The sequence below is a fragment of the Phaenicophaeus curvirostris genome, chromosome 1, assembly GCF_032191515.1.
Source record: "Phaenicophaeus curvirostris isolate KB17595 chromosome 1, BPBGC_Pcur_1.0, whole genome shotgun sequence".
Lineage (NCBI taxonomy): Eukaryota > Metazoa > Chordata > Aves > Cuculiformes > Cuculidae > Phaenicophaeus > Phaenicophaeus curvirostris.
This window is the reverse complement of record NC_091392.1, coordinates 178,521,230-178,545,498: the sequence shown is the minus strand read 5'-3', so window position 1 is coordinate 178,545,498 and position 24,269 is coordinate 178,521,230. Positions and strand designations below refer to the sequence as shown.

The window sequence follows — 24,269 nt, the reverse complement described above, 5'->3', positions numbered from 1 at the left end:
TAATATTAAGGCCTGAGTTTTTCAGTTTATTTACATGTAGTGTGCCAACTATGATTTTATACTTGTGAAAATATAATTATCAGTTACTTATTGCTGCAAATGGAGAAGTAGTATATGTCAAATTAGAGGGGGGATAGGTTCAAGTTAATATGGTGATGGGTCAACAGCATGGAGGTGTTAAAGTACGCTTATAATAATTTCTAATTCTATGTCAAACAGGCTTCTTTGTGTGAGTTGAAGAGTGCTAGACTGACATCACATAAATGTCCCACCGGTATTAGAATGGTTTTGGGTTTTTTTTTTTTGAAAGTTGGTTAACAACTTGTTTTACTATTTTTAGTGTTATTTTTAGGTAGTAAGCCTGTGGAGCTCCTTCAGATATCACTATTTTATTAGTATTTTGGGAAATGTAAATGTGAATTTTGTATTCAGAAATAAAACCTTTTGAGGTAAAAGCCCTTCATTTGGGAAAATGAGGGGGGACTCTGACGTTTACCTTATTCCAAGCTGTTATTTAGTTGTAAGCAGGTACTTAATTTGTCCTATAGTGTTATAATCAGTTTCTATTTGGAACTTCTGTAGGATTTGGAAATTTGCTTGGTATTTTAAATAAAATCTATTTATTGTTTTGCAGATAGAATTTTCATAAGATATCTAATGTTTTAGTCTATGTGTGGTGTGCATGTATGCATGCACAGACATTGACAAGCTTACTAGTGATGTCTTAGACTTCAGAAAGAGATTTCATGTCCTTACAGGTTTTTTGTGAACCTTGCTTTTGTTCTGTTACATCTTAGTTTCTACTTTTCTTGTTGAAGCAGGATTAATTGTTGTGTAGGACTGGATTAGGTTTCACTAACAGGAAAACAGGTGTTTAGGTGTGTTTCTCTTGGTTGTGGCTTAATTAATATCATACTTTTATTGAAAAAATATTAAGCATGCTTGATGCCAAAATGTAGGAGTACTGATAATAAAAATACCGAATTTCACTGTCAATCATATCATGCTTAGTTGGTTTCAGTTAATTGGATAGTGTCCACTAGGTTTGTTTATATTTTAGATAATTTTTGGTTCTACTTTGAGATCTATTTGACTTCAAATAGCAGTGTAGTTACGGCTATTAACAGATCATCTCTCATCCTGGAAAAGTTACTCCATTTAAAGAATAAATGCATCTGTCACTAAGTTATCATAGTGTTAAAACGTTTCTAATTTATTATTAAAGATTCGTGTGGAATTACTTATGTATGGAAAAGTGATAATTTACAGTCAAGACCTTAGTTATAGGAATTATTCTAGGAATATAACATTAATTTCACTTAGTTGTAGTAAGGCATTTCAGAAGTTGCAGACATTTCAATGCCCCTAGCAAGATTTAGCAGTGCAATGCCATGTACCTGAAAGTATGTGATTTTCTACTTAGAAACTTTTTTAAAAAATCATTGTAGCAATTATTTGAAATGTTGAAATATGAGTGCTTAGAGCTCTGTCCCCACTGATACTCAGTGCTGTCTAACGTGAGTGTTTGGTGAGGATATGGAAGTTGGATGGAAAGGAAAGTCATTGAACTGGCCATCAGCATGGGCTTGATAGCAGGACTGTGATCATCAAGGGTGGAGCAGTGTAAGATGAAAGCGTGGGAGAATTGATTAAGTAATGGGGATGTTTATGGGATGTTCCATTTAAATGGATTACCCATTAGTTTGCAGTCTGAAAAAATTGGAAACTAAACGCTTCACTTAAACAAGTATCATGAGGGGAAAAAAAATTATAAGCAAAGAAGCTTGCCAGTAATATAAAACTGCCATTATTCGTCTGAAATTTCAATTGCAGTATTGTTTTAGTAGTCCTTTTATTTTTCCAACTTGTTTGGTCTTTGAAGAATGAAAATAGGACTGACTTGCATTTTCAGATACTGTCACTCAATTGTAGTTTTTGACACAGTGAAAATTCCTTGGTTTGCCTCTGGGCTCTAATCCTGCAGCCTTTAAACAGCTATATTCACTTAGCAGTGAAATCTCATGCAGTTCTGGTTGCAGGAGTGAGACCCTCATGTGATATGTGCATACAGAAAGTAGTATGCTGTGCAGTCACAACATGCTGGTTTTGTTGGCTTAGAATAATTGATGACACACCTCTTCTGTTAATACACAATCTGGTTTTAATTGCAAACTAGTGGGTATGGGCTGGAATGCAAGTACAGAATTAACAGAATTCTTCCTGAAATAGTATGTTTTTTCTTTTTGCATTCCAAGTTTTTATTTTACTTGAAATAGGGGGATTTACAAACCTTGGAAGGTTCAGGATTGGGTCATGTACTCTTTGTTTCCTTATAGGAAACTTGGCCAAAATCTAGAGAAGTAGGTAGTTGGAATGAAATTCTGTTCAGTTATGATAATGTTAGCCCCTTCATCCTCTCCATGTTTATAACTATACTTTTAAGCCTAGTCATCATCATAACTTCCTATAGAAGTTAATTCCAAGAAGGTACTGGTAGATGGGTAAAAAGTGGCATTTAAAGAAGGTATTTTGCCTCTGGTCCTTTAGAAGTAAAAGGACGTTCAACTTAGGAGGCAAAATGAATGTAATTTTTTTGTATTTGTATACTGCTATCATGTCAGTGTGTACTGTACTTTTGTATTAGATGCACTCATTTTATCTGTTCTTCATGTGTTGAACCCTCTCCCTATGCCATTGCCAGTGCCGTTCTTCTAACCCTTTTTATTTCAGATATGGCTCTTTTTACTATGAATATTTAAACCAAATTCAGCATTTGGTATATGATCGTCTTATTAAAAATGCTTTTGCATATGTCAGTCAATTTTTGTATCCTGTATTAAAAGGGCTGCATGAAACCTAAAAAATGCAGTGGTTTGGTTTTTTTCTGAAATACAGTCCTGAAATGGAAGGGTGCTCAGCTAGGTGAGGTGTGGTATTGTTTTGCTTTCTAACTTTAACGGTTTATCCTGTCAGACTTTATAACTGCTGCTGCACATTGAGCTGTCCACAATGACTCCTAATTATTTTTCTGAGAAGACTGGACTAATTTGAACTCATCAAGTATTTAGACAAAATCATTTCTCCTTGTGTGCATTACATTATATTTATTTGCATTTCATCTGCTGTTGTATTACTCTGTTTTCTAATTCAATTAGATCTTTCTGGAAATCTCTGTTCTCCACAGTTTTTACTAACCTAAATAATTTCCTACTACTGGCAAATTCTACTACATCAATGTCTGCTTCCACTAATTGATGTTAACCATTGTTTTTAATGTCTGGTATACCACATGGTTAACTTCTGCCCTCTCTAAGCATCTTGGTTAATGTCTTAGTTACCTGGTTGCATCGAATTCTTCAGATAATCAAAGACTTGGAGAACCAGTCACTAGAGCTGAGAAATCTCACAAGTACATAGCATAAGTTTGCTTTCTTGCATTGTTTATCAAGAGCTAAAGCACTTAGCAAGAGTTTCAGCACAGTGTTTTTAATAGTAAGTGTACAGTTGTCAGATTTCTAGGGAGGTCTTGTCATTGAAGTCACTGTAGGATTTAGATAATGGGGTTTCACCAAGGAACAAGGGAAAAAAACCAGATATTAACATAGCGTCAAGTGTAAAATACAAGTTAGAGCACTGTTACGTTTTGTGTACGTCTGTCCACATTTATACATTATGATTTTTTTTTTTTTCTGTAGAATGGATCCTTACAGTCTGAATGCTATGGGAATGTATTTTTGATCATATCAGTGAAAATTTATAGTAATCCAATCTGGTGGGTGTTAGTTTAAATTTGTATTAATCTGATTGTATGGATGATCTTTTTGTCATTTGTAACTTGTTTGTATATGAGAGATCAGCTTACGTGTGTCCTAAATGCAGTGACATGCGAATAGGAGCAGTAGGGTAGCAGATTAGTGTTTGTCCAAGTATATTATACTGACTAACAGCCTCTTGAACGATGACAATTTTCAGTACAACAAAGAGGTGGTTTTTTGAGCTGTATATAAATCATACAGCAACTGGCAGATTTTTCCCCGAATTGATTTTATTTCTGTGTAGATCATATAGCACTTACAGAATGGACAATAGTTTCAGGAGCCCATTTTGCTCTTTTTTTATAGCCTATCTCTACTGGTCAATATACACATCTTTCTCTTTTTTTATTTAGTATGGTTTTCTTTCTGTATTCCGTAACTCCTTCCTTTCTCAGGTAAGATAAATTGTGACTTCTCATTTATGAAACTTATGCTGTATTTACTTCAAAATCTGATTTTCTTAATGAAAGGGATTTATACTACCTAAGCTTCTCAAGAAGTATCACTGTTGTGGGGTTGTTTTGGTTTTTTTTTTCCTAAACTCGGATGGTTCCTAATAGTTGTAGAACACAAATCAGTAACAAATGTAGACTGTGGACCACTAACAAATGTAGACTGTGGGTCATGTCAGGGTGATTTGCACACTACAAAGGAAGGGGGGGAAAGAAGCTCTTGATTTTTTGAGATATGTTGCTGAAAATGGAAGCCATTTTTAGTGGTTAGAACCTATTACTGAGAGGTGAAGTCGTATGAGTTGATGCACAAAAAATACATGACAAAGGAAAGCATCTGTTCTGTGTGGTGTTTGCTACCTGAATGAGTAACATATCATATGGTCTTTCTCAAAGGGAAGTTGAAGAATCTAAAGCTGGTTATAAAATAAAATAAAAAATTATCACTACTGATGTTCAGCTGACTAGTTCAAATCAGAGGCATTCCTTGTTATCCAATACATTTCACTCATTTATGGCTTCTTTTTCTTTCTTCATCACCTCTGCAGCAACTCTTACAACGTGTATCATACTATTTTATTCATGTGAGTTCAGCGTCAATAGCCCCAAACTGAAAGATTTTACAGTTTTGCTTTTTTTTTTGGTTGAAGTAGTACAAAATGTCAAAAATTAGAAGGAAGGTCACAGTGGAAAATACCAAGACCATATCCGATAGCACATCCCGAAGACCCAGTGTATTTGAAAGGCTTGGACCCAGCACTGGAAGTACTGCAGAGGTGAGTTATAAAAGTGTTGTTCTTTTCCTCCCCATCCCAGCATCTTCTTTTCCAGGATTTAGATGGTGGGAAAGAGTAGCTCACAAGTACCAAATGTTCAGATGTCACTGATGTTAGTAAAGGTGAAAAGAACTCCTTAGTGCTTGGATGTTCAAGATACTAATACTAAAAGTTTCAAATAATGCGTGTTGCCCCAGCTTCTGGAGAGGAGCCGTAGTACTGTACATATTAATACTGTTTCCACCAACCTAAATTTTTCTCTGCCAGACCTGATGCTAATTGTTGATTATTTTTATTAAATTAGTTATATTACTGGTGGGCAGAAATTACAAATAAATGGGAATTAATGTGCAGTCATTTGTTTGTTCTGCCACACTCACACCAATGGTATTTCCAGAAAAGAGTGTGAAATTCACCCAGTAATGTCTGTCTCTTAGACACAGTGCCGTAACTGGCTGAAGACTGGCAACTGCCTCTATGGGAACACATGTAGATTCGTACATGGCCCTTCACCACGAGGTAAAGGCTATAGCAGCAGTTATAGAAGGTAAATCAAGAACTCACTTTGAATTCTTCACATGCTGTAGGAAAATAGCTTTTGCAACTGTCTTCTGTTTGTTTTTTTGTTGTTTTTTTTTAAAAAAAAAGTGAAATGCTTTGGTGTGCCTAATAGTATGTTTTATTGTTAACCAATTGCATTGTGAAGCTGCTTGAAACAATTTGGCAACTTTCATCAGGTTTTCCCAGGATTTTTGTGTGTGTGTAGCTTTAAAAAATGAATGGAGTTCTGTGGATGCAGACTAACTTGTTACCTTGCTTGAAACAGGAAGTTCAAGAATGTTAAAACTTTTTTTTTTGGCGTAGTGTCACTGCAGCTTCTGATATGCCTTTATCCTTCACTGAAATGCTGTTTTGCAACTGCTTACAGCAGTACTCACTTACCTGCAGCCTTTTTGCCTTCGCTATATTGTTTGATGCATAAGGTATCCATCCTTTCCCTCCTTTAGTGATGAAACACTTCTCTTCAAAACATAGTTTTGTGACTTCATCTGTCAGATTTAGAACAAATATTCTGTGCCACGTGAAGAGATCCAAAAAGTTACTTCATTTTTCAGAGGAGAATATTTTTATCTGCCTTTTGATGTGTTACCATAATTTAAAGATTTTTTTTTTATTATCCTTTGTTGTGGCATAACACCTTGGTTAAACAGAAACTGAATATGGCAGCAAGTTTGTAATATTCTTGTTATTAAGGACAAAGAGGTAATACATTTTTAGCATCGTACCTATTTGTATGAAAATTTCGTATTTTACAAGCAACTGTGCTTTGTAATGCTACAGTAATGTCAGTGTTACCCCTAGATTATCAGTAGGCACATGGAAGCATCGAAGTGTAAAGCAGAGAGGGGAAGGCTGGCATGAGGTTAGGGTTCTGGTTCTGGTTCTTCTTTGTATTCCTGTGGCATACTGTCAGGATGGTCTTGATTTTGCTTGTTTCATCTTCCATTGGTTCTGAGGTGGTAGCAGCTGGAATACAAAATATATCATTGAATTTCTTTCAACGTGTAGAAGATTTTACTCTGTTTTGTACTGAATGTTCCAAATAGGAAAAAGGAGTGATTTCTTGGTAGAGAGTAAATTTAAAAACTGTTAGAATGTCGCTTTCTCCTTGATTTCAGTATTTGGAACACTCGGTGTGTAGTTCTGCTTTGTTATTTGAACAAAAGTCACACTTCTTTTAAAGATTAAAACATTGTTTCTGCTTCACTCTCACCATTGACATTCTAAAATAGCGTTGATTTACTTCTTCCTTTACTAGACTATATGAAAAAGGCAGATGGCAGATCTTGCTGCTTATTTGTCTGATACATTCAACGTTTGTTAAAGGCGTCTGTAAAAATAAAAAGGTGGAGGAAGCACTCTTCCCCCCTCTTCCCAAAATGACAAATGAAAAAGGCATACTTGTCTTCAGAAGTTTCTACTGATAGCTCTTGGCCAGGCACGTAAAAAGCTGCTTTATGTACATAACGAAATGTTGGCATTTTCATGCCATTTAATGTTATGGAGATTTTTACAAATATTATATAGGTATTTTGGATGCCATTTATTGGTTTCTTGCAAGCCAACCTAACGCTGCTTCCACATCAGTTCAGTTCAAGCAGTATTCTTGTTAAAGGATCTGGGACAGCATAATGGCGCTGCGTCTGCATGTGTTCAGCCAGGCTTGCTGGTGTGAAGTCTTTTTGTCTTTTTTTTTCTGCTTTGCAAGCAGTTTGGTAACACAGAGTCTTGCTGCCTTTCTTTTAACCTTCCTAATTCCCTACCTATCTTAAATAAATCTCATTGGTGGTGATGTTGTCTGACCATAATGCCTCCCATAGTTCAGAATATTGCCAGACAGTAGGAAAAATTGACTCTAAAGTGTGAAAGACTCTTAAATCTGATTTCATTACAACTCTGCTTCAGCATTTATGTTGCTTCTCACAGCATGAATTTTGGTCTTGCTGTTATAATTATAAAACCTAGCATGTTTTTTACATATGAAGCTTTCTTGATGAGGGTATTAAGAATTCGGTAATAGACCTTACCAGTCTATTAGAGTAAGGAGAAGCTAACAAGGAAAAAGCTGTGTGTGAACATGCTCTACCACAAGGAGTTTTACTCTCTTGCCCCACTGATTGTTGGTTAGTTGCTTGGCAGTTTCCTGCTGGTTCTTGCACGCTATTGTCAGGATCTATGCCACTATAGCATCTGTCTCTTAGCTGTCAGATCCTCTTCATTCTGGATCATTACACTGAGTTTAAAAACCAAACCCACAGTAATATTAGGTAACAACATATGGATTTTGAAAAGTCCAAATATTGATGTATAGGAAACCGAGAAATGGGGCAATATTTCGTGAGCATTCAATTATAATATGTACACTATGCACTAATAATCGTCACCTACGCATACATGCCTGTGTGCGTGCATGCATACAGGCACAGGTATTTGTGTTGTGATGTGTGTCTGTGGCTAAGGAGTTGCTGCTGACATTAAGTGGTACAGAAGCAAATGGTGAAGCTGATAGGAATATGCATTTCCTAACCAAGTCACTGAATATGGAGAACTGAACTGTTGCAGGAAGCGGTGCTGTTTAAAATCACTTACCTGCACTGCCTAAAATTTGAAATTATGAAATTCTGCATTTTAGGCCTCATCTAAAGGATGCATCCCTAGCACAAGATATTAAGTCATTAAAAAGAAATTTTTCATTGAATGGTTATCTTCTTTCAGCATACAGGGATAATGCTGTGGAGCCTTTATGTGAAAGGTTCTACCAGGTACAGTCTAGCCATATCATCTTAAATTGTAGAGGTGAATTTATAGTTATCTGTTGAAATTCAGCAGTGTGCGTTATCTGGAATAACCAGAGGTCCTTTTGAGGATGGGTGGGAATGGGGAAGTTATGTAGAAAAGAAGCCATTGTTTAAAAATTAAAATTGCAGTACACCCGAAAGAAAAATCAGCTAATAGGCCAGCTTGATTTTCTATGCGTTAATCCAAAGTATCTGGAAACAGTCACAGCTTCCAGAGTAATTTTTTTTCTAAAAATTGGACAGATTTTTCAGTCTTTTTATTAGACTTTTGGGGGATTATGATGTTCTTCTGGGAGGGGTAGGATGGGTACCATGATTTTGCTCCAGTGTTCTCTTGAAGCCGAAAACCTCCTCCCAAACCAAACAAAAAGCCACCTACAAACCCCAACCCTGAAGCTACAGCTTTTTTTAATTTCTGTGATTTCTTGATAATTTTTATAATCTTTTAGTGGATTTGAATAATGTTTTAACAAAATAATTTTTTTCTTCCCTCCCATACTGAGAAAGGTGCTAATTGAGGGTGAAATAAATGGTTTGGATGTTTTTTCACTTCAGCATGTAACTTCAAAAAAAAAAGTATTAAAATAACAAATGTCTCCTTAGAAAGTATATGAACTACATTCAGTGTAAGTTCTCTTGCTCTTGCTCTCTTCTTCAGCTACCACTTTTTTTTTTTTTTGTGAAATTGTTCCTCTTAAGGAACAATCTGACCAGTTTAATATCTATAAACTCCTTTATGCCATAGCTGAAGTACTATTAGAACTTAAGGCATTGAATTGCCACTTCAGTTTTGAAAGACAGTTTATTTTTTGAAGAACCTGATGGTTGGAATACTTCAGAGTGTTTAGTAATGCAAAGGAATTACCTTTCTAAGATGGGGGGAGGCAAAAAAAAAAATTCCTTGAATCGTAGCTGTTGCTAAAGCCAAACACTTTAAAGATGATGTAATAACGCATGCAAAGAAGATAACTTGATTATATTTGTATGCTGGGTATTATTTGATCCTTCTTAGTGCTGTAAGTAGCAGCATGCTGCTGGTTTGTACTTTTCCTCTGATCTAGACTGACCTGTATTTACAACTTCATGAAGAATTAAATGCATTTAAAAGTCAGAGCAGTCAGTGGTCTTTTTCTTAGATCTTAAGACACTTAATCTTACGATGCAGTTTAAGGAATTAAGTATAACATTGCAAAAGAGGAAGCGGAAGACAATTACTCTTTTTCAAGTACGCAGAGGTTGAAAATCGTACTAATTTAGATTTTTGAATGCATAATTTGTGAAAGACCGTTCACCCATTGTGTATTATGTGACAGAGGAAGAAACAACGCTTGCTAGATGGAAACCCTGGTTCAGTATGAAAAACAAAACAAATGCAAAATTCATTATTCAAATATTATATATAAATCTTCTAATCAACTAATGTAGCATCAGTGTTCTTCAGTGTAAACTAATATGTAAAAATCCAGTACTTTTATACAACCATTTCACAGAGGAATCTGCAATTATAGCTGACGGTCATCACAGAAGTACCAAACTGGGTATCAAGCCAGATTTATATGAAGAGGAAATGTGTTTTCTTGAACTGAGAGATCATTTGAAGCAGCTTCTACATCTCCTTTGCTTAAGAACTCATTTAAATGCAAGATTTTAACCCATTTAACTCTTTTAACCCATAAGGGATAAGTGGACTTGTCAGTCCATACTGAGAGGTGACAAAACTATTTAGATGTAGTAAAGTAGGATGTTCCTCCTCCCTTCCCATGTCACAGTAATACCTTTTGCAGAAAATATATCTTAAAGCTGCATGTCTGCTAGAGTTCATCTGATAGTTTGTAATTTAAATGTGTTAAAGCAAGATGGAAAAAAGAGGAAGCCTCCAAGAGTGAATTTCTGGTGCATGTGCTGCAACAGCATTGTTTGTTGGGGTTTTTTATGGCATTCTCACAAGGCCATGGAAGCGTAGCACCTAGGTCAGGTTATCTCCACTTGTGGGCTTCATCCATATCCAGAATTGTGACTGTCATTGCTAGCCTACAGTAGTTTGACTCTATATAATTTTATTTTTATATATATATAAACCCCATATAATATGGATATTTAAATTGGTGCAGCTTAGAATATGGAGAAGGCTAAAGATATCTTGAAAGATTTGGTAGGAGTCATTGTGAAACGCATTTGCATGATAGTCAGAAAAAGGTGGTTATTTTTTTTCTGGATAGGCTCTCCTGAAGCTAATCTAGAGTAGCAACTGAGTCATGTCATAAGTACATACAAGTGATTTCTCTTCTTAGAGTCAAGTCTTTGATGTTCTGAAGGAGTTATTTGGTTGGGGTTTTTGTCGTTTATTTTTTTGGTTTTTTTAGAATACAAAAGCCCATTAGAACTGATTATTTTTTTTATTCATCCACTTCATTTCTGGGTGGGAGGTTGAAATCTTTCTGTATATACATTAATAAAAATAATAATTAAAAGACAGATTGTATTCCTTTAAAAATAAACCCATAGAACTGGTTATATTGTGTTTCTGTGTTATACAGGTCACCAGAAAGACCCACTGGAGATCTTCGGGAAAGAATGAAGAACAAACGTCAAGACGTTGAGGCAGAACCGCAGAAACGAAGTACAGAGGAATCGTCCTCTCCTGTTAGGGTAAGAAGGAAGTTTGCAGAACTCCAGAATCCCTCAGTAGCAATTGGGCAGTATGTCCTAAAAACCTGACTGTGGTGACTTGTAACTTTTAAAATGTTTTGATGAACTGATCATTTTGTACATAGCACATGGCATGTTTTATTAAGTGTCTTAACAATTGTATTTTTGCCTTTTTATATCACTTTATAGTCTTTTGGTTCCTAAAGATTTTATAAATCCTGCAGACTAAAATAAGTTATAAATACTGATAAACAGGTATTTAATAAAAGTGCAGACTCTTTGATTATTACCGAGAAAGTGTATTAACAGTTATTCCAATCATTCAGTGTTTTTCCCTCAACACTTATTCATATCCATTGTTTACGTTCATCCAGGCTTCAGTTATTCATCCCTATATTTGCTTTTGATGAGACCATGCAGTTCTGGTTTTGCAGGTTCATTTCATTTTACTTCTCACATACCCATCTACCATCCCAACTACTCATTTTTGGATTTTGTAAAAAATTAATTCATTATTATTATTCTCTAAGCATCTTTCTGCAACCCTATACCTCTCAAATATCAGAAGTTACTTATTTTAAAATTGTCACCTCTTCCTGCACTGCTGTAACAAATAGGGGCAGAGTTGGTAGTGTGACCCTGCACCTTTGTAGCAATAGCACCAGTGTATTCCTGTGTCATGTTTAAGATCATCTTCATATGTATGATGATAAAAAGATTTTATTTGTGAAAAATCAGTTTTGTTTCTGCAGGTATTAACAGCTTTTTTTTTTATTCTTGATCTGTTACTACTTGCTGTGTAAAATGAATTATGTCAGGTGTAAAGAAATCAACAGCAGCTGCTATCATTAAATTAACAGAATGGCATACCTTCCAATCATGTTTTCAGTTGCTGTTAATTTGTATGAACTTTGGATCTTTTTCCTCTTTTATTTAAATGTGTTTCTTTGATTTTCTAATAGTTTGAATAAACTGTTCAGTTATTGAGTACATGGTTGGTGGGAAAGGTGTCTTTTTCCAACCATTATTTAAAGTTTACGGTAACTGCTCTCCTGGTACAACCTTAATTTTGATGTAATTTATTCTTACTTTTGATTAGTTAAACCTGCATTTTGTAGTGTTCTATTAATGTAATAAAAAAATACTCTTAAACAACTAAACCCCAAGTAAAGGTGAACTGGAAGCAGGAATCAAAAGGAGTCGGAGAAGTAGTGGGTCTGTTGAAGTACCGAAGAATTATTTACAGAATAAGCACACTAAAATATTCTGCTTCAATCTCATAAAACAGATTGCTGAGGAAACCACTGAGATTTTGTATTAGTTGCATGGAGGCAACTGTCAAAGTATGGGATATCCAAAGAAAATATTCTGGAACAAATAGATGAAGAGAGACAGTCATCGAGAGTTGCATTGCAAAGAACCAGGATATTTAAAAGAATAAAAGAAAAGGCTGAAGTGACTGAACCACTAATAAAAACTTTGCTCCATTGCTACTGTTAAGGTGGAGATCTAATATCTGATGTTTCCATCTCTTATTGAAGCTTTTGGGGTAATAATGGATCTGGATAAGAAATACTAACTTTGCTTTGAAATAACAAAAACTAGCTTTTTCCGTAAAAAGTTTCATAACTCTTTTTGGTGTTTTATTTTTTTAAAAAGAAGAAAGAGCAGTTCTGTTCCTGCAGACAAAATTTGTGCTTCACCAGTTTACGAGCCTGAAACTTTAACAGAGTAGTGGCTATGAGAGAACTGTTTGATACAGGTGAAACCATTAGTTTTTGAAGTATATAGATAAGATAGTCAAAGAATAGCGGGTACAATATTGTCAGGCTTAGATGCCAGCTAAGGGGAGAGTTTTAGATTCATTTCAAATTATGAAGATACAGAGGATGCTGTGGTGCTTCATCTAAAGAGCTATACATTTTTAAGAATGTGGAAAAAAAGTTGGATGTCCCAAAGAGATGAAATCAGTACTTGAGATTACTAGAGCCTGAGGAATGCCATAGAGATTGGGGAAAGGTAGTTTTTGGCAGTACAATGGCAAATGAAACTTGGTATTGTCAAGAGAAAGGTAATGCACTGTGAAGAAAGTACTTAAAACAAAACAAAACAAAATCATGAATGGATCTTTGAAAAGTAATTGAAACCATCCAGCAGAAAAAGAAGTTATTGTGGACAGCTCAATGAAACCATCTGTTCAAAGTGCAGTCACAGTTGCAGAAGCTAACATTCAAGTGTATAAAAATGGAATAGAAAATAATCAATGTTATGCTGTAGAAACTCATGGTCCAGTTTTATTTGAAATGCTGTTTGGTTGTGATCACCTGTATGCGAGAAAATCCCATCAAAGGCCTTTTTGAAGTGGGCACAAAGGTGAGAAAGAGACTGGAGAGAAGAAAGGATATGTGGTGAATGCGTTTGATGTATGGTTGAGAGGATGTGAATTAGATGCGTCATATTCGTACTTTATCCCAGGAGAAAGAGTGGCAAATGTAAAAATGACGAGAGAAGTGCTGTTTAAGTTGTATGTGACAATTCTGCCTGATTGCCAGAAGATACAAGCAGAAATCTGAGTAGGTTCCACAAAAAGTTGAGACAGTGTAACTAGTATAAAATCTTTCTAGAAGAGATTTCCTGTTTGGAGACCTAAGATAACTAGTGCAATTTGTATGTATTTAGTAAGAAATTTCCTACATGGACAGCCTATAGGACACATCCCTTGTTTTTTTAGCGTCTCACACTATTATTTTCAGAGACAATATGCTGTATTACGTTGTTGACTACATTGAACTGAGTTGTTTCTGTGTTTCTCAGATTTGTGCTTGAAATTATTTCAGCACTGTATGTTAGTGTATCAATTATTGTGCAAATAATTAGATATAGTTCCTGCTGTTGCTATATTTAGTTGGGAATTTATATGTTGAATTTTTCTCCGTGTTATGAGAAGACAATTACATTGGAGTATATGAAGTATTACCTGGGAGGTGTGTGTAATTTGGGAGAAAGAGTGGGAAGAACTTAATGTATATTTAGTAGGAAACGTTTTTGTAAGGAATGTGTATCATTTTTTTCATATCTGTGCTTTTTGTCGCTGTAGCTTTTGGAAATCTCCATTGATAATGAAAGTCAGTGTTGTTTTCTGTCTTTGAAATGGAAACAGATCATTTCAAGGAACTTTCAAATTAGTTTTCTTGTATGTTTCTGTAATGTGGTAGCAGTTTACACTGTAAAGGTATTATGGCTAGAGCAAGATAATACTGTGCTTGCCCAAAAGATTCTAGATACAATACATGATCGCTTTGAAGGAATCTGCTTTTGAATTAGTTTATATTGCTGCTGCCTGTACATGTGCTGATAAGGCTGAAACTGAAGCTTCTGCCTTTTAAGAATTTTAGGTTGTAAGAGTCTTATGAATATTTTCTCCATCAGTGTTGGCAAAATAACTCTTCTTGGCTAGAAGCACGTTTTGCAAACTGGATGAGTCCTTTTGCACTTGACCAAACTTTTCTGGCTGTAGTGGGGAATTCATTCAAGTAGACATCAAGTCTTGTGCTGTAGAGTGCTGATCATATCTTATGGGATGTGGAATTTCAACTTAAGTAGACATTAAATTAAATAAAATATCGTAGAATTCAGCAATAATGTTGTATTTTTTTCCATCTGTTAAGTAGTGCTTCTCCTGAATGTCAATGCTAAACTGTAATCAACAATCCAACAAGTGTAAGTAGCGAGCACATACCCACTCACAACTGTGAGCACATACATAGGCAAAGTTTGCTAAGTTGTTATTTAGTCTTATGACAATCTACAATATTTTTTTCTAGTAACCAATTATATTATTATGAAAGTTTGTTTCATGTCTAGTAAACGGTATGTTTTCAGACTCTATAGAGGAGTAGTTTATAGGCGTGGCTGAAGTGGATACAGCATCTTCAAGTACAAGTGAGAGACATGCTGTTGGCTTTCAGGAGCTTGGCTCATTTTATTCTTATTAAGGGAGAGATGAAAAAAAATATCTAAAGTGAAGTACAAGAAGGTCTATAAGGATACGAAGGAAATATTTACTCCCCATAATATGAAGGAATTGAATGCATTGTGAGTGGAACAAGTACAATAAAAGGAATGTGTTGGACTTTCTGATGAGAAAAAATTGAAATGTGTTCTAAACTGTCTTAGCTTAAATTCTTGATTTGCTTGCCCCAGGAAAATTCATTCAATTCAATTTCTGAACCAAATCTTGTTTTTCAAGGTGCAGTGTTACCAGGTTCTTTTTTCCTGATAACTGAAGTAATTTAGAGTATGAATAAGCTTGGATCAAGTTGTCCTGACTTGTGAAATAGCATACTTCCGTAAAAATTGTCTGTTCTCTTCCCTAATATTCAGTAATTCAATACACTTCTTTTCATAGATGTTTTTGTTCTTCTGTAGAAGTATGTTTGTGCCACTACTGAATCTCTCCACGGCAAGGAGAAAATACAGGTGGTTCCAAGATGCTTGCATTTGGTTGTAAGTTCGGAGATGTAGGCGAGATACATACAAGTTGTGTAGTGTTACTAACGTGGGTCACTGGTCTTGAAGGATTCTGACTTATTTGTGTGTTCTCTGCTGACAAGTTTTTTTGGTTTGGTTTTGTTTTTTTTTAAATCGGGAGATAAAGAATTTCCTGACATGCGTATTTCAGTTTGCTAGTAACAAATAGTGTTGAATTGATGAAACTAGTATTTGTATTTAAGAAGTTTATTGTTTATATTGTAAGAATTAGTTGGAGTATGTAGCAGAAGCACAGTTTATTAGAACAGATGCAGCCTTCAAGGAGAGTGGTCTAGAAAAATTAAGATGCTCCAAGAAAAAAAAAAGTGGTCGCAGGAGAGTTGATAAAGTTGCAGATTTTCAGATCTTGTCATTTTCTTTTAAAGTAAGTTGCTTTGGAGTGTACTGTGGTTCTTATTGTTGAACTGAAATGCCTTTATGACGTGTTGTGAAGATGGTTTAGTTGTTGTAGACTTGTCTGCAGTTGATGTCTGCAAGCAACATGACGTAATAGGTTAGGATGTTGTACAGCATTTTAAAGATTGTGTCATGAAATGGAGGAAAAAAAATCTTTTTTTTTTTTTCTTTAGTCTACAAGCTGCTTTAAACTAGACATGACACAAATTAGTTCTTTAATGTGTAGTTCCTTTGTACTGTGTGGAGACCGGTCAGTTTTTCTCCAAACACACTAAGGCTTTGAATGTAATATACTGAACACATCAAGAGGCTTGAAGAAAACTGTGTTAGTTCACTAGGTAAAGCAAATGCAGTACTTGTTCTGTCATGGTTTGTGTCCTTAAACTAGAGATAAGATTTCAACGTTGTTAGAGAATAAAATAGTAGAGTTGAATTTTACCGACTTAGTAGTGACTATCCACAATGTTGCGCTGTTTCCTTTCTGAGTTTCTAAGGTGATTTTAAGGATTTAAATTAAGTCAACATCTAAGTCCCAATGAGGAATAGTTAGTGAAATTTTCAGGCATCTCTGTTTCTTGCATAAAAGCAAAGGTTCCTACATATCAACACTGAAGAATCCCCAAATGACAAAAGAAGGGACTACGGGAAGTGTGAACAAAAGGGTTATGGGACAGACTTTCATTATTTGCTCTTTCTGATTTCCTACTTAAAAAATTAACCTGAGATACTTCTAAGCTTGAAATGCTTTTTCATTGGAAATAGCGAAATAACATTGTCCTATACTCTGCTTGAGCCCAGGTAGGTTATTTAGACAACGTCAATTCAGCAGAGGCAGTGATGCAGCTGTGTGCTTTGCTACTGAAATGTAGCAGGGGGAGAGGAACAGCACTGGTTCAGTTGTCTTTTGAAATGGTCTTCTTTCCTGTAAGAATAGTTTCTGGCTTTGTTATGTATCCACAGGACTGTCTGCCACATGCAAAATGGGTGCTACTGCGATAGTTAGTCTTGTCTGATAAGTTGGGGCCACTGAAAGTTCAGATATAAAGCTGTCATCAAAACTTGATGGCAGTGTGTTGCTTTAGACTTTTTTCACCTTCCTTCTGCCAGCCAAAGGTTTCTGTTTTCTGTTAGTATTCTCCCCCTCTCTCCTCATTCTTTATCCCCTGGGGAGTTAAAAGGTTCAGCTTCTGAGGCTCATCTGCCTTGCATATAAATATTCTTATTTAGAGCTGAAAATTCTTACTTAAGCTGTCAAAAGCATATTCTGTAAGTGTTCATTAAACTTTTGGTCTTAGGAACCTGATCTGTTCTTTTGGTTCCAGTTTTAAACTGTTCTCTGATGCTTGCTGGATTCTTGCCTTGCCTTTAAACCTTGTTTTTTATGAATCCTTTCTTCTCTTTTCCCCATCTGCTATTTGCATACTAATTATAGGGAATTGCATTAGAACATGTTGCCTGTGGAGTCGCTGCTTATTTAAGAAGGTATTTGTTCAACAGGGTAAAGGGAAAATGCATTTTGTACTATAAAAAAGAAACAGCCAAAATACCATGTAAAACAGACCTGATTCTTCGGGCTTCCTTTAAAATAAACTTGTTTACTCTAATGCAACATTTTTCCCTTTGTAGAAAGAGTCTTCACGAGGAAGGCATAGAGAAAAGGAGGATATCAAAATTACAAAGGAGAGAACACCAGAAAGTGAAGAGGAAAATGGGGACTGGGAGACAAATAGAGAAGGTAAGCATCACTAAACTAATGGTCCCCCTACAGCTCAGAGAATTGCAAGATTACTGGGCTGTATGTAAAGCAGAATGCTTAAAGGTTTGGTCTCTAGGCAGAGTACTTTTATGTGGTGGGCATTGATGTTTATTTTTGGAGGAGAGTAAAGAAGCAATCTGAGTCAGACTGCTACAATGGTAAAACCAACTTAATTTAAAAAAACATTCACTTTTTTCTGTTTTTCACTCCTTGGACAAGGAACTTAGGCTGAACCTTTCACATTTAGCTCATTAGTTGAACCCAAGATAAATCTAAAGTAATTTTGAAGCTGGGTAGTCTGAAGAGAGAGCATAACTCATTTGAATTCAAAAGTCAGCAGGTTTTTGTTGCTTAATTGGTAATGATGTGAACTGTCTCATTAACAAAGGTTCTATTAGAATAACTGAAAGTAACAATCAGTGAGCTATTTATATCCTGAAAACACTTGAAGAGTGGTAACAGACATTAGATAATGTAGTCAGTTTTGTTTGGGTGGGGATTTTTGGTGGGTTTTTTTTTTAGTGGTTAAAAGGTGATTTCGTTGTCCTTATTGATAGTGCATGTCTATTTAATATGTGGAGAGTTGAGGAAATGGCTGTCTTTTTCTTCTCTCTCTCCTCCTGAGTTTTTCTGTTGTTAGAGACCTCGCTCACCTGACAGTGAAATTATGGCAGCTTCTAATGAACTGTGGTGTTTAAGTAGTTCTGTAAATGTCAGTGTTTAACAAGTAGTTACAGTATTGCCAGAGGAGACGGGAATCCAAATAATTTGAGTGAATTCAGCTATAATAAATGTATTTGCAATAAAGTCTGCTGCAAGTTGTTTGTGGGATGGAGCTCCTCTGTAGACTTCAGTAAGTAGGTGTTTCTTCTGTAGTGTGTGCTATGTGTTGCAGATACAGTTCTGCTGTGTCATAAGCAGAATACATGAATAGAAAAGTAGCCATAATATTTTTTTTCTCCTTTCTACATTTTGTTTTCAACTTGATTTAAGAAACAATGACCTATGACGTGTGCATGGAAATAGGATCTAAGTCAAAGAAGTTTTGACCATGAAAACCTTAAGTTCTATATAAAATATGAGTATCTTAAGTCTTAGACACTGAGGCTTTCAGCTTGATAACTATGATTCTTTTCAAAATAGGGTTGATTATAATGTAGATGAAGTAGAATTACTCTCTGTTAAGTTCTAGTGAGTGCTATATAAGCAGACAGATGGACTGGGAAAGACCCTATGCTGTTAGGAACTGCACTTCTCTATATGCTGTTCCCATGCATTCACAGCACGTGAAGAGAATTTGTAGGTTGAGCTTTAGTTAGTGCAAAATTTTTTATATAGTTCCTTTGTGCAGGAAGGGGAGTGAAAGCTAATGACTTTTTAATGAAGTTATCCTTTCCCTGACAGTTATTTTCCTAAAGTGCTTTTTGAGCATTAGGCTTAAATAGCCATTAAAAAACTAAGAAGTGTAAACAGACCAAGTAAAACTACTTTAATTTTCAGTAAGATTTCAGCTGCAAGGCTTGAAGCATATGGTATTAACTAGCAATGGCTTAATGAAAACTGAGAGAAATAGCGCCTTTTCTGATGTGAAAACCAAACAGCAGTAATGCTTTAGAAGCATAAATGAACTCTTGAAATGTGCATTTATCCAGTAAATGAGCTTATACAGATCTCTTCTTTTATTTAAAAAATCAATTTGTGGATGTAATTAAATAAGTGTATCAATTAATTTGTGGGCTACTCTATTAAATGAAATCTTCTACTATCATGTATCGCTATTTGAATCTGTTTCATGTGACACTTCCCAGTTAAGTAGTGCTCTGCATATTTTGGTGTTTGAGAAGATGTGCTCTTTTCATTTTTTTTTTTATTTAAATCTAAATAAATGGTTTACTGCATTTCACCTCCTCAACTTAATTGATGCAAATCTCTGAAAGAAGTTAAGATTTTTTTTTTAATGAAGTTTAAGAATTTAAGTGCAGGTTGTATGGAACTAACAAGTTATTTCAGGTTTACACACGTCATTGAAGAAGGTATTTGGCATATCTTCATTGATCCGTTCATGTCGTGCTTAAAAGTCACAAAAATGTTTATGCTTGGCATCCAATATGCTAAATATTATTTATTTTATATGTAGTTGTTTACTAATCTATTTACTTTTTTTTAATAAAGACTCTGATAATGGAGATGTTAATTATGATTATGATCATGAGCTGTCTTTGGAAATGAAGCGCCAAAAGATTCAGAGAGAACTCATGAAATTGGAACAGGAAAACATGGAGAAACGAGAGGAAATAGTCATTAAAAAGGAGGTTTGTATTGTGTGAACGTGAAATGAAAAAAATAAATCATTGGCCACTTCATAGGCTTTTAGTTGTTTCCTGGAAGACTTGAGCTTCGTGGGCTACAAATGCATTATTGTGTATATAGTTGTAAATAACTGGCGTGTGTATAACTTAGTCTGTGACTTGGATATTATTTGTGAGTATCTGATTGGTTGTCCTGCACCATGACCAAGTTTTCTGCTTTATGAAGTCAGCTATTGAATGAGTAGAATTTGGTGCATTTTAATCATATAAAACTAATAAGACCTTTAACAGAGAAGATGTGTAGAAGAAAACACAAGGCATTTGCCAAGCTCCTTTTCCAGTGTGTCTTATAGTGACAGAGTAAAGTGGCAGAGGCAAAGCTGTAAGTGCTAGAAAGACTAAAATTTTGAGGAAGATTGGAAAAAAAAAAAAAAAAAAAAAGCCGGAAAGGAGGTCTTCCTTTTCCAGACAAACTTCAGTGGTAACTAGGATCTTAAGCTTTTAGTTACAGTTTTTATAATATATTACGGAGTGCATCATCTTCTCTTCCCCCACCTATTTCCTGTCGTCTTCTTTTTGCTCTTTGAACACTTTGATTAGTTTGAGGTAGATTTGTACATGGTTAAGATATCAAGTGTAGACTATTAATAAATTTACATATTTGACATATATATCAACATACAGGTAAGCTTTTGACCATCAATATGTTATCGGTTAATTTATTCTTTTCCTCAAGATTTCTCCAGAGGTGGCTAGATCTAAATTATCGCCATCACCAAGAAAGTCTAGCAAATCTCCAAAACGAAGATCCAGTCCGAAATCATCATCTTCAGCTAGTAAGAAAGAAAAGAAAGCATCTACTGTATCTTCTCCGCTTTTGGATCAGCAGAGGTTAGTATGTAGATGAATCTTGTGAGAAAGTAAGAACAGAGAACCACAGAGTTTTACTACTGGGGTTTTCATAATTAAAATGGTTTTTCATTTTCCTTGCTTTTGGGACTTTTGATTTTTTAACTTCAGGGGAAGTTCTCTAAATTGTGCACTGTGAATCATCTTCTGCATAAAATCATTATGTGCATATCAGTTGACTGATTTCATGCTTTATGAGCTGCAGTCTGTGAGGTAGCTCCTCTAGGCTGAAGTGAAATGTTTTTAAAATCTACCAACTGCATATTCTGTTGATACTACATATTGCTGCTCAGGAAATAATATTTGACTTTCAAGGCAGGGAATTTCTCAGAATTCAGGAGGAGAAAAGTAGAGAACGGAGTGTTGTGTATGTGGGAAGTAAGTACAAAGTATGTGAAAATGACAGGAAGATCAAACTGGGCACCTTGCCACAATAAGTCAGTCTCCAAAACCTGTTTCTAAGTTCTTGCTGGCTACAGGACCTTTTGAATCACTGTCTGCAGCTTTACATAGGAAAGAAATAACTGCAGCAATATAAGCAGACACATCTGTACTTGCTAAGCAAAAATCCCCTTTAAAATAGGGACAAAACAATGTTGTTTCTGCTGTGAGAATGTACAGAATGGGCTAGAATGATACTGACGTTCAGTATGCAGTCATATCTAGTTTATAGGGTTTATGCCACTGGTAGTTTACATGGAAAAACCTGCTGTTTTATACTGAGATGCAGATTCAAATATATTTGGATGCATTGTCCTGCATTAGCTATTTAACATAAATCAAAGACATGAGTTGTTCAAAGCATTTTGTGTATGTGATTGGGGTATTGCTTCGTGGAACTGAGTCTAAACAGACAAGATATTCTGTAGAGTTCTGGTCCTCTGATGTGTGCAGTTGATACAAGGGCATTTTAGCTTGGGAAACTGGTTCTGTCTGAATGAGAGAAGTTCCTATTTTTGTTCACTTGCTTCAGAAGTAAGTGTTAAAAATGGAAGGGTTCAAAGTGAATTTTACTGTCTACATTCACCCTTCCATCAAATACAGTTATTGAGCGCTGCTTGCTAATGGAATGGTGAGTCCTGTCCTACAAGTTTCAAGGCCCTTGAGGTTATGACGTTCCTGCCAGCATCTGGGAAATCATTATTTGAAATAGTTGGCAGTTCTTAGATTTGTCTTTTCTCCCCCCCCTCCTGTTATTTTATCTCTAGGAGTTCTAAAAGTGCTCAGAGTAAAAAGAAAGGTCCTCGTACCCCTAGTCCTCCTCCTCCAGTACAAGAGGAAACTCCCCTGGGGAAAAAACACAAAGAAAAACATAAAGCAAAAGAACGTTCAGAAGAAAAGGCAAGGGAGGTGAAAGAGAGAGGCCGTGAGTTTGAAAGGCACAAGGAGAAAAAAGAGAAGCAGAGGTAAGTTATGTTGCATTATTAGCTTTTAACATTAATGTAACCTTGCTTTTAAAGTTACCTTTAGTAGAACACTGAATAATAACGGATTTATACCTGTGTTGCCAACAACCTTTTCACTGCTCATTAAATATTTTAAGTGTGTTATATAGATGAACTGATAGACTATAACAGATGGGTAGGTTTTAATTATACAGCTGTGTAAGTTTATAGAATGCCCTTTTGAAAGTTTCATTGTTTTTCAGGAAGTTGGACCTTATCCAATGGAGCAGTTAATTTGCTTAAATCTTTGTCAGAGACATTCACTTGTCCACTTGCCTACTTTTCTAAAATCTTAAAGGACTAATATATTTCTAAAATGGTAGTGGCATGTTTAAACTCTTCCTAATCTTCAGTAGCTTTAAAGTATTTCTGAAGTAGTGAAAGACTACTGCAATTTTAGTATTACTTTGCCTTTGCATATACATCTCTCAAATGGTAAACTAATAGAACTATTCCTGTTGTATTCTGAAGCCTGGGTGTCCATTTAAGATGAAAAATACATCTGCATCTTTAAGTCCTGTATTTCTATGATGAATATAGGGTACATGTTTGTAACTGTTAATTTGTTACATAGCAAAGGCTAAAGAGTGGAAGACCAGTTAATTGTATTTTTTTAATTGATTAAATAACTTACACCATTCTTACTTTAAAGTGTATTATTTCCCTCAGGCTCGTTTATTCCATTAGTGGAATAAAGTAGTGAGCAGTAGAAAAGAACATTCTAGGTAGTGCTGAAAGGATCAAAGGAGTACTTGGCTTGTTATTGTACTACAGTCAGTATTGCTGTGGTGACTGCAGCCTTTTTTTTCAGTGTTGGGTATTTGCCTTCTTTTTTTTCCTAAATAATCAAGATTAAATAATGAAAAAATCTTTGTGATGTACAGTAAGTTAAACAGTTGAAGATTCTGACAGATCTTTCCCATTCATTTCAAACTGTGATTAGTGTTTGAAAATGTCTGTGAGATTGAGCCTTCTTAATTAAAATTCTGCGATTATGGAAGTTTTTAAACAGGGGTAGCAAGATAATTCTCCATTGATAGGAATTGTGCTTCACCCACCACATGAAATATTAAGTAAACTTATAAGAATATATTTTTGTTTTTTCCATATTGTAGTTTTGTATTTTACAGATTAGCAAGAAATTTAGTGCATAATTTGCATTCCTAAGTTTTGCTAATTTAAGATATTTTCATATATAAAGTTACAGGTAGAACAAAAGAGTCTATAAAATAGTTCTTGATCTGGTAAGCACAGGTTCTGTCTTGAGGTTGTTTGTAACTTCTAAGAAACATCCTAATGCCATATGACATCTGTTAAACAAGCTACTGTTTGTGTTTCCCAGGGATCCCTCTGAAAGCTCCCATAGACAGAAGCGTTCTCCTAGTCCTGCAGACCATTCTGGCAGTAATTCTTCCCCATCCAGGGAGTATTCACCACCTGCTGCTAGGCGAAGACAAACCTCCCGAGCTCCAGCCAAGTCAACCACTCGCAAACATAACTTTTCACCCTCTCGCAGGTGGGAGACCAATTGCATGGATTTCCTTTCCATGAATAGTTCTAGTTTAGAAACTTCCTCTGTTGGTTTGACTACTTGTTCATATGTGTCTGTATGCGTGTGCCTCAGACACTTGAGTTCTGAGTCTTTGGGGTTTCTTTTGCCAAGTTACTACATTGAGAGTACCTGTTATGAAAAGAACACAAGTCATGGCGCAGGCTTCCATTTATCGTTTCCTTTCAAATATTCTGGCTTCAGGTGGAAATTCAGAAGTCTGATATGAGGCACAGTCAGACTGTGATCCTTTGGGAGTTTTTTTGTTTTTTTCTTTCTCACCTCCCCCACTGGCTCAAAGTG

At 35.5% G+C, this 24,269-nt stretch overlaps 1 protein-coding gene across 6 annotated transcripts in view; it reads left to right on the top strand.

Moving 5' to 3' along the window:
• ZC3H13 (zinc finger CCCH-type containing 13) overlaps positions 1-24,269 on the top strand; it is a 45,486-nt gene that overhangs the window by 1,001 nt on the left and 20,216 nt on the right. For 2 of the 6 annotated variants that reach the window (XM_069881214.1, XM_069881195.1), the window contains exons 2-9: positions 4,918-5,043; positions 5,481-5,590; positions 10,940-11,051; positions 17,625-17,733; positions 19,927-20,066; positions 20,800-20,954; positions 22,181-22,378; positions 23,760-23,933. In XM_069881214.1, coding sequence (XP_069737315.1) covers positions 4,927-5,043; positions 5,481-5,590; positions 10,940-11,051; positions 17,625-17,733; positions 19,927-20,066; positions 20,800-20,954; positions 22,181-22,378; positions 23,760-23,933 — 1,115 coding nt within the window. In that variant the 5' untranslated portion in view covers positions 4,918-4,926. Of the gene's footprint in view, positions 1-4,917; positions 5,044-5,480; positions 5,591-10,939; positions 11,052-17,624; positions 17,734-19,926; positions 20,067-20,799; positions 20,955-22,180; positions 22,379-23,759; positions 23,934-24,269 lie in introns of those variants that run through there. The other 4 variants (XM_069881205.1, XM_069881231.1, XM_069881222.1 and 1 more) reach the window with 4 other exon arrangements.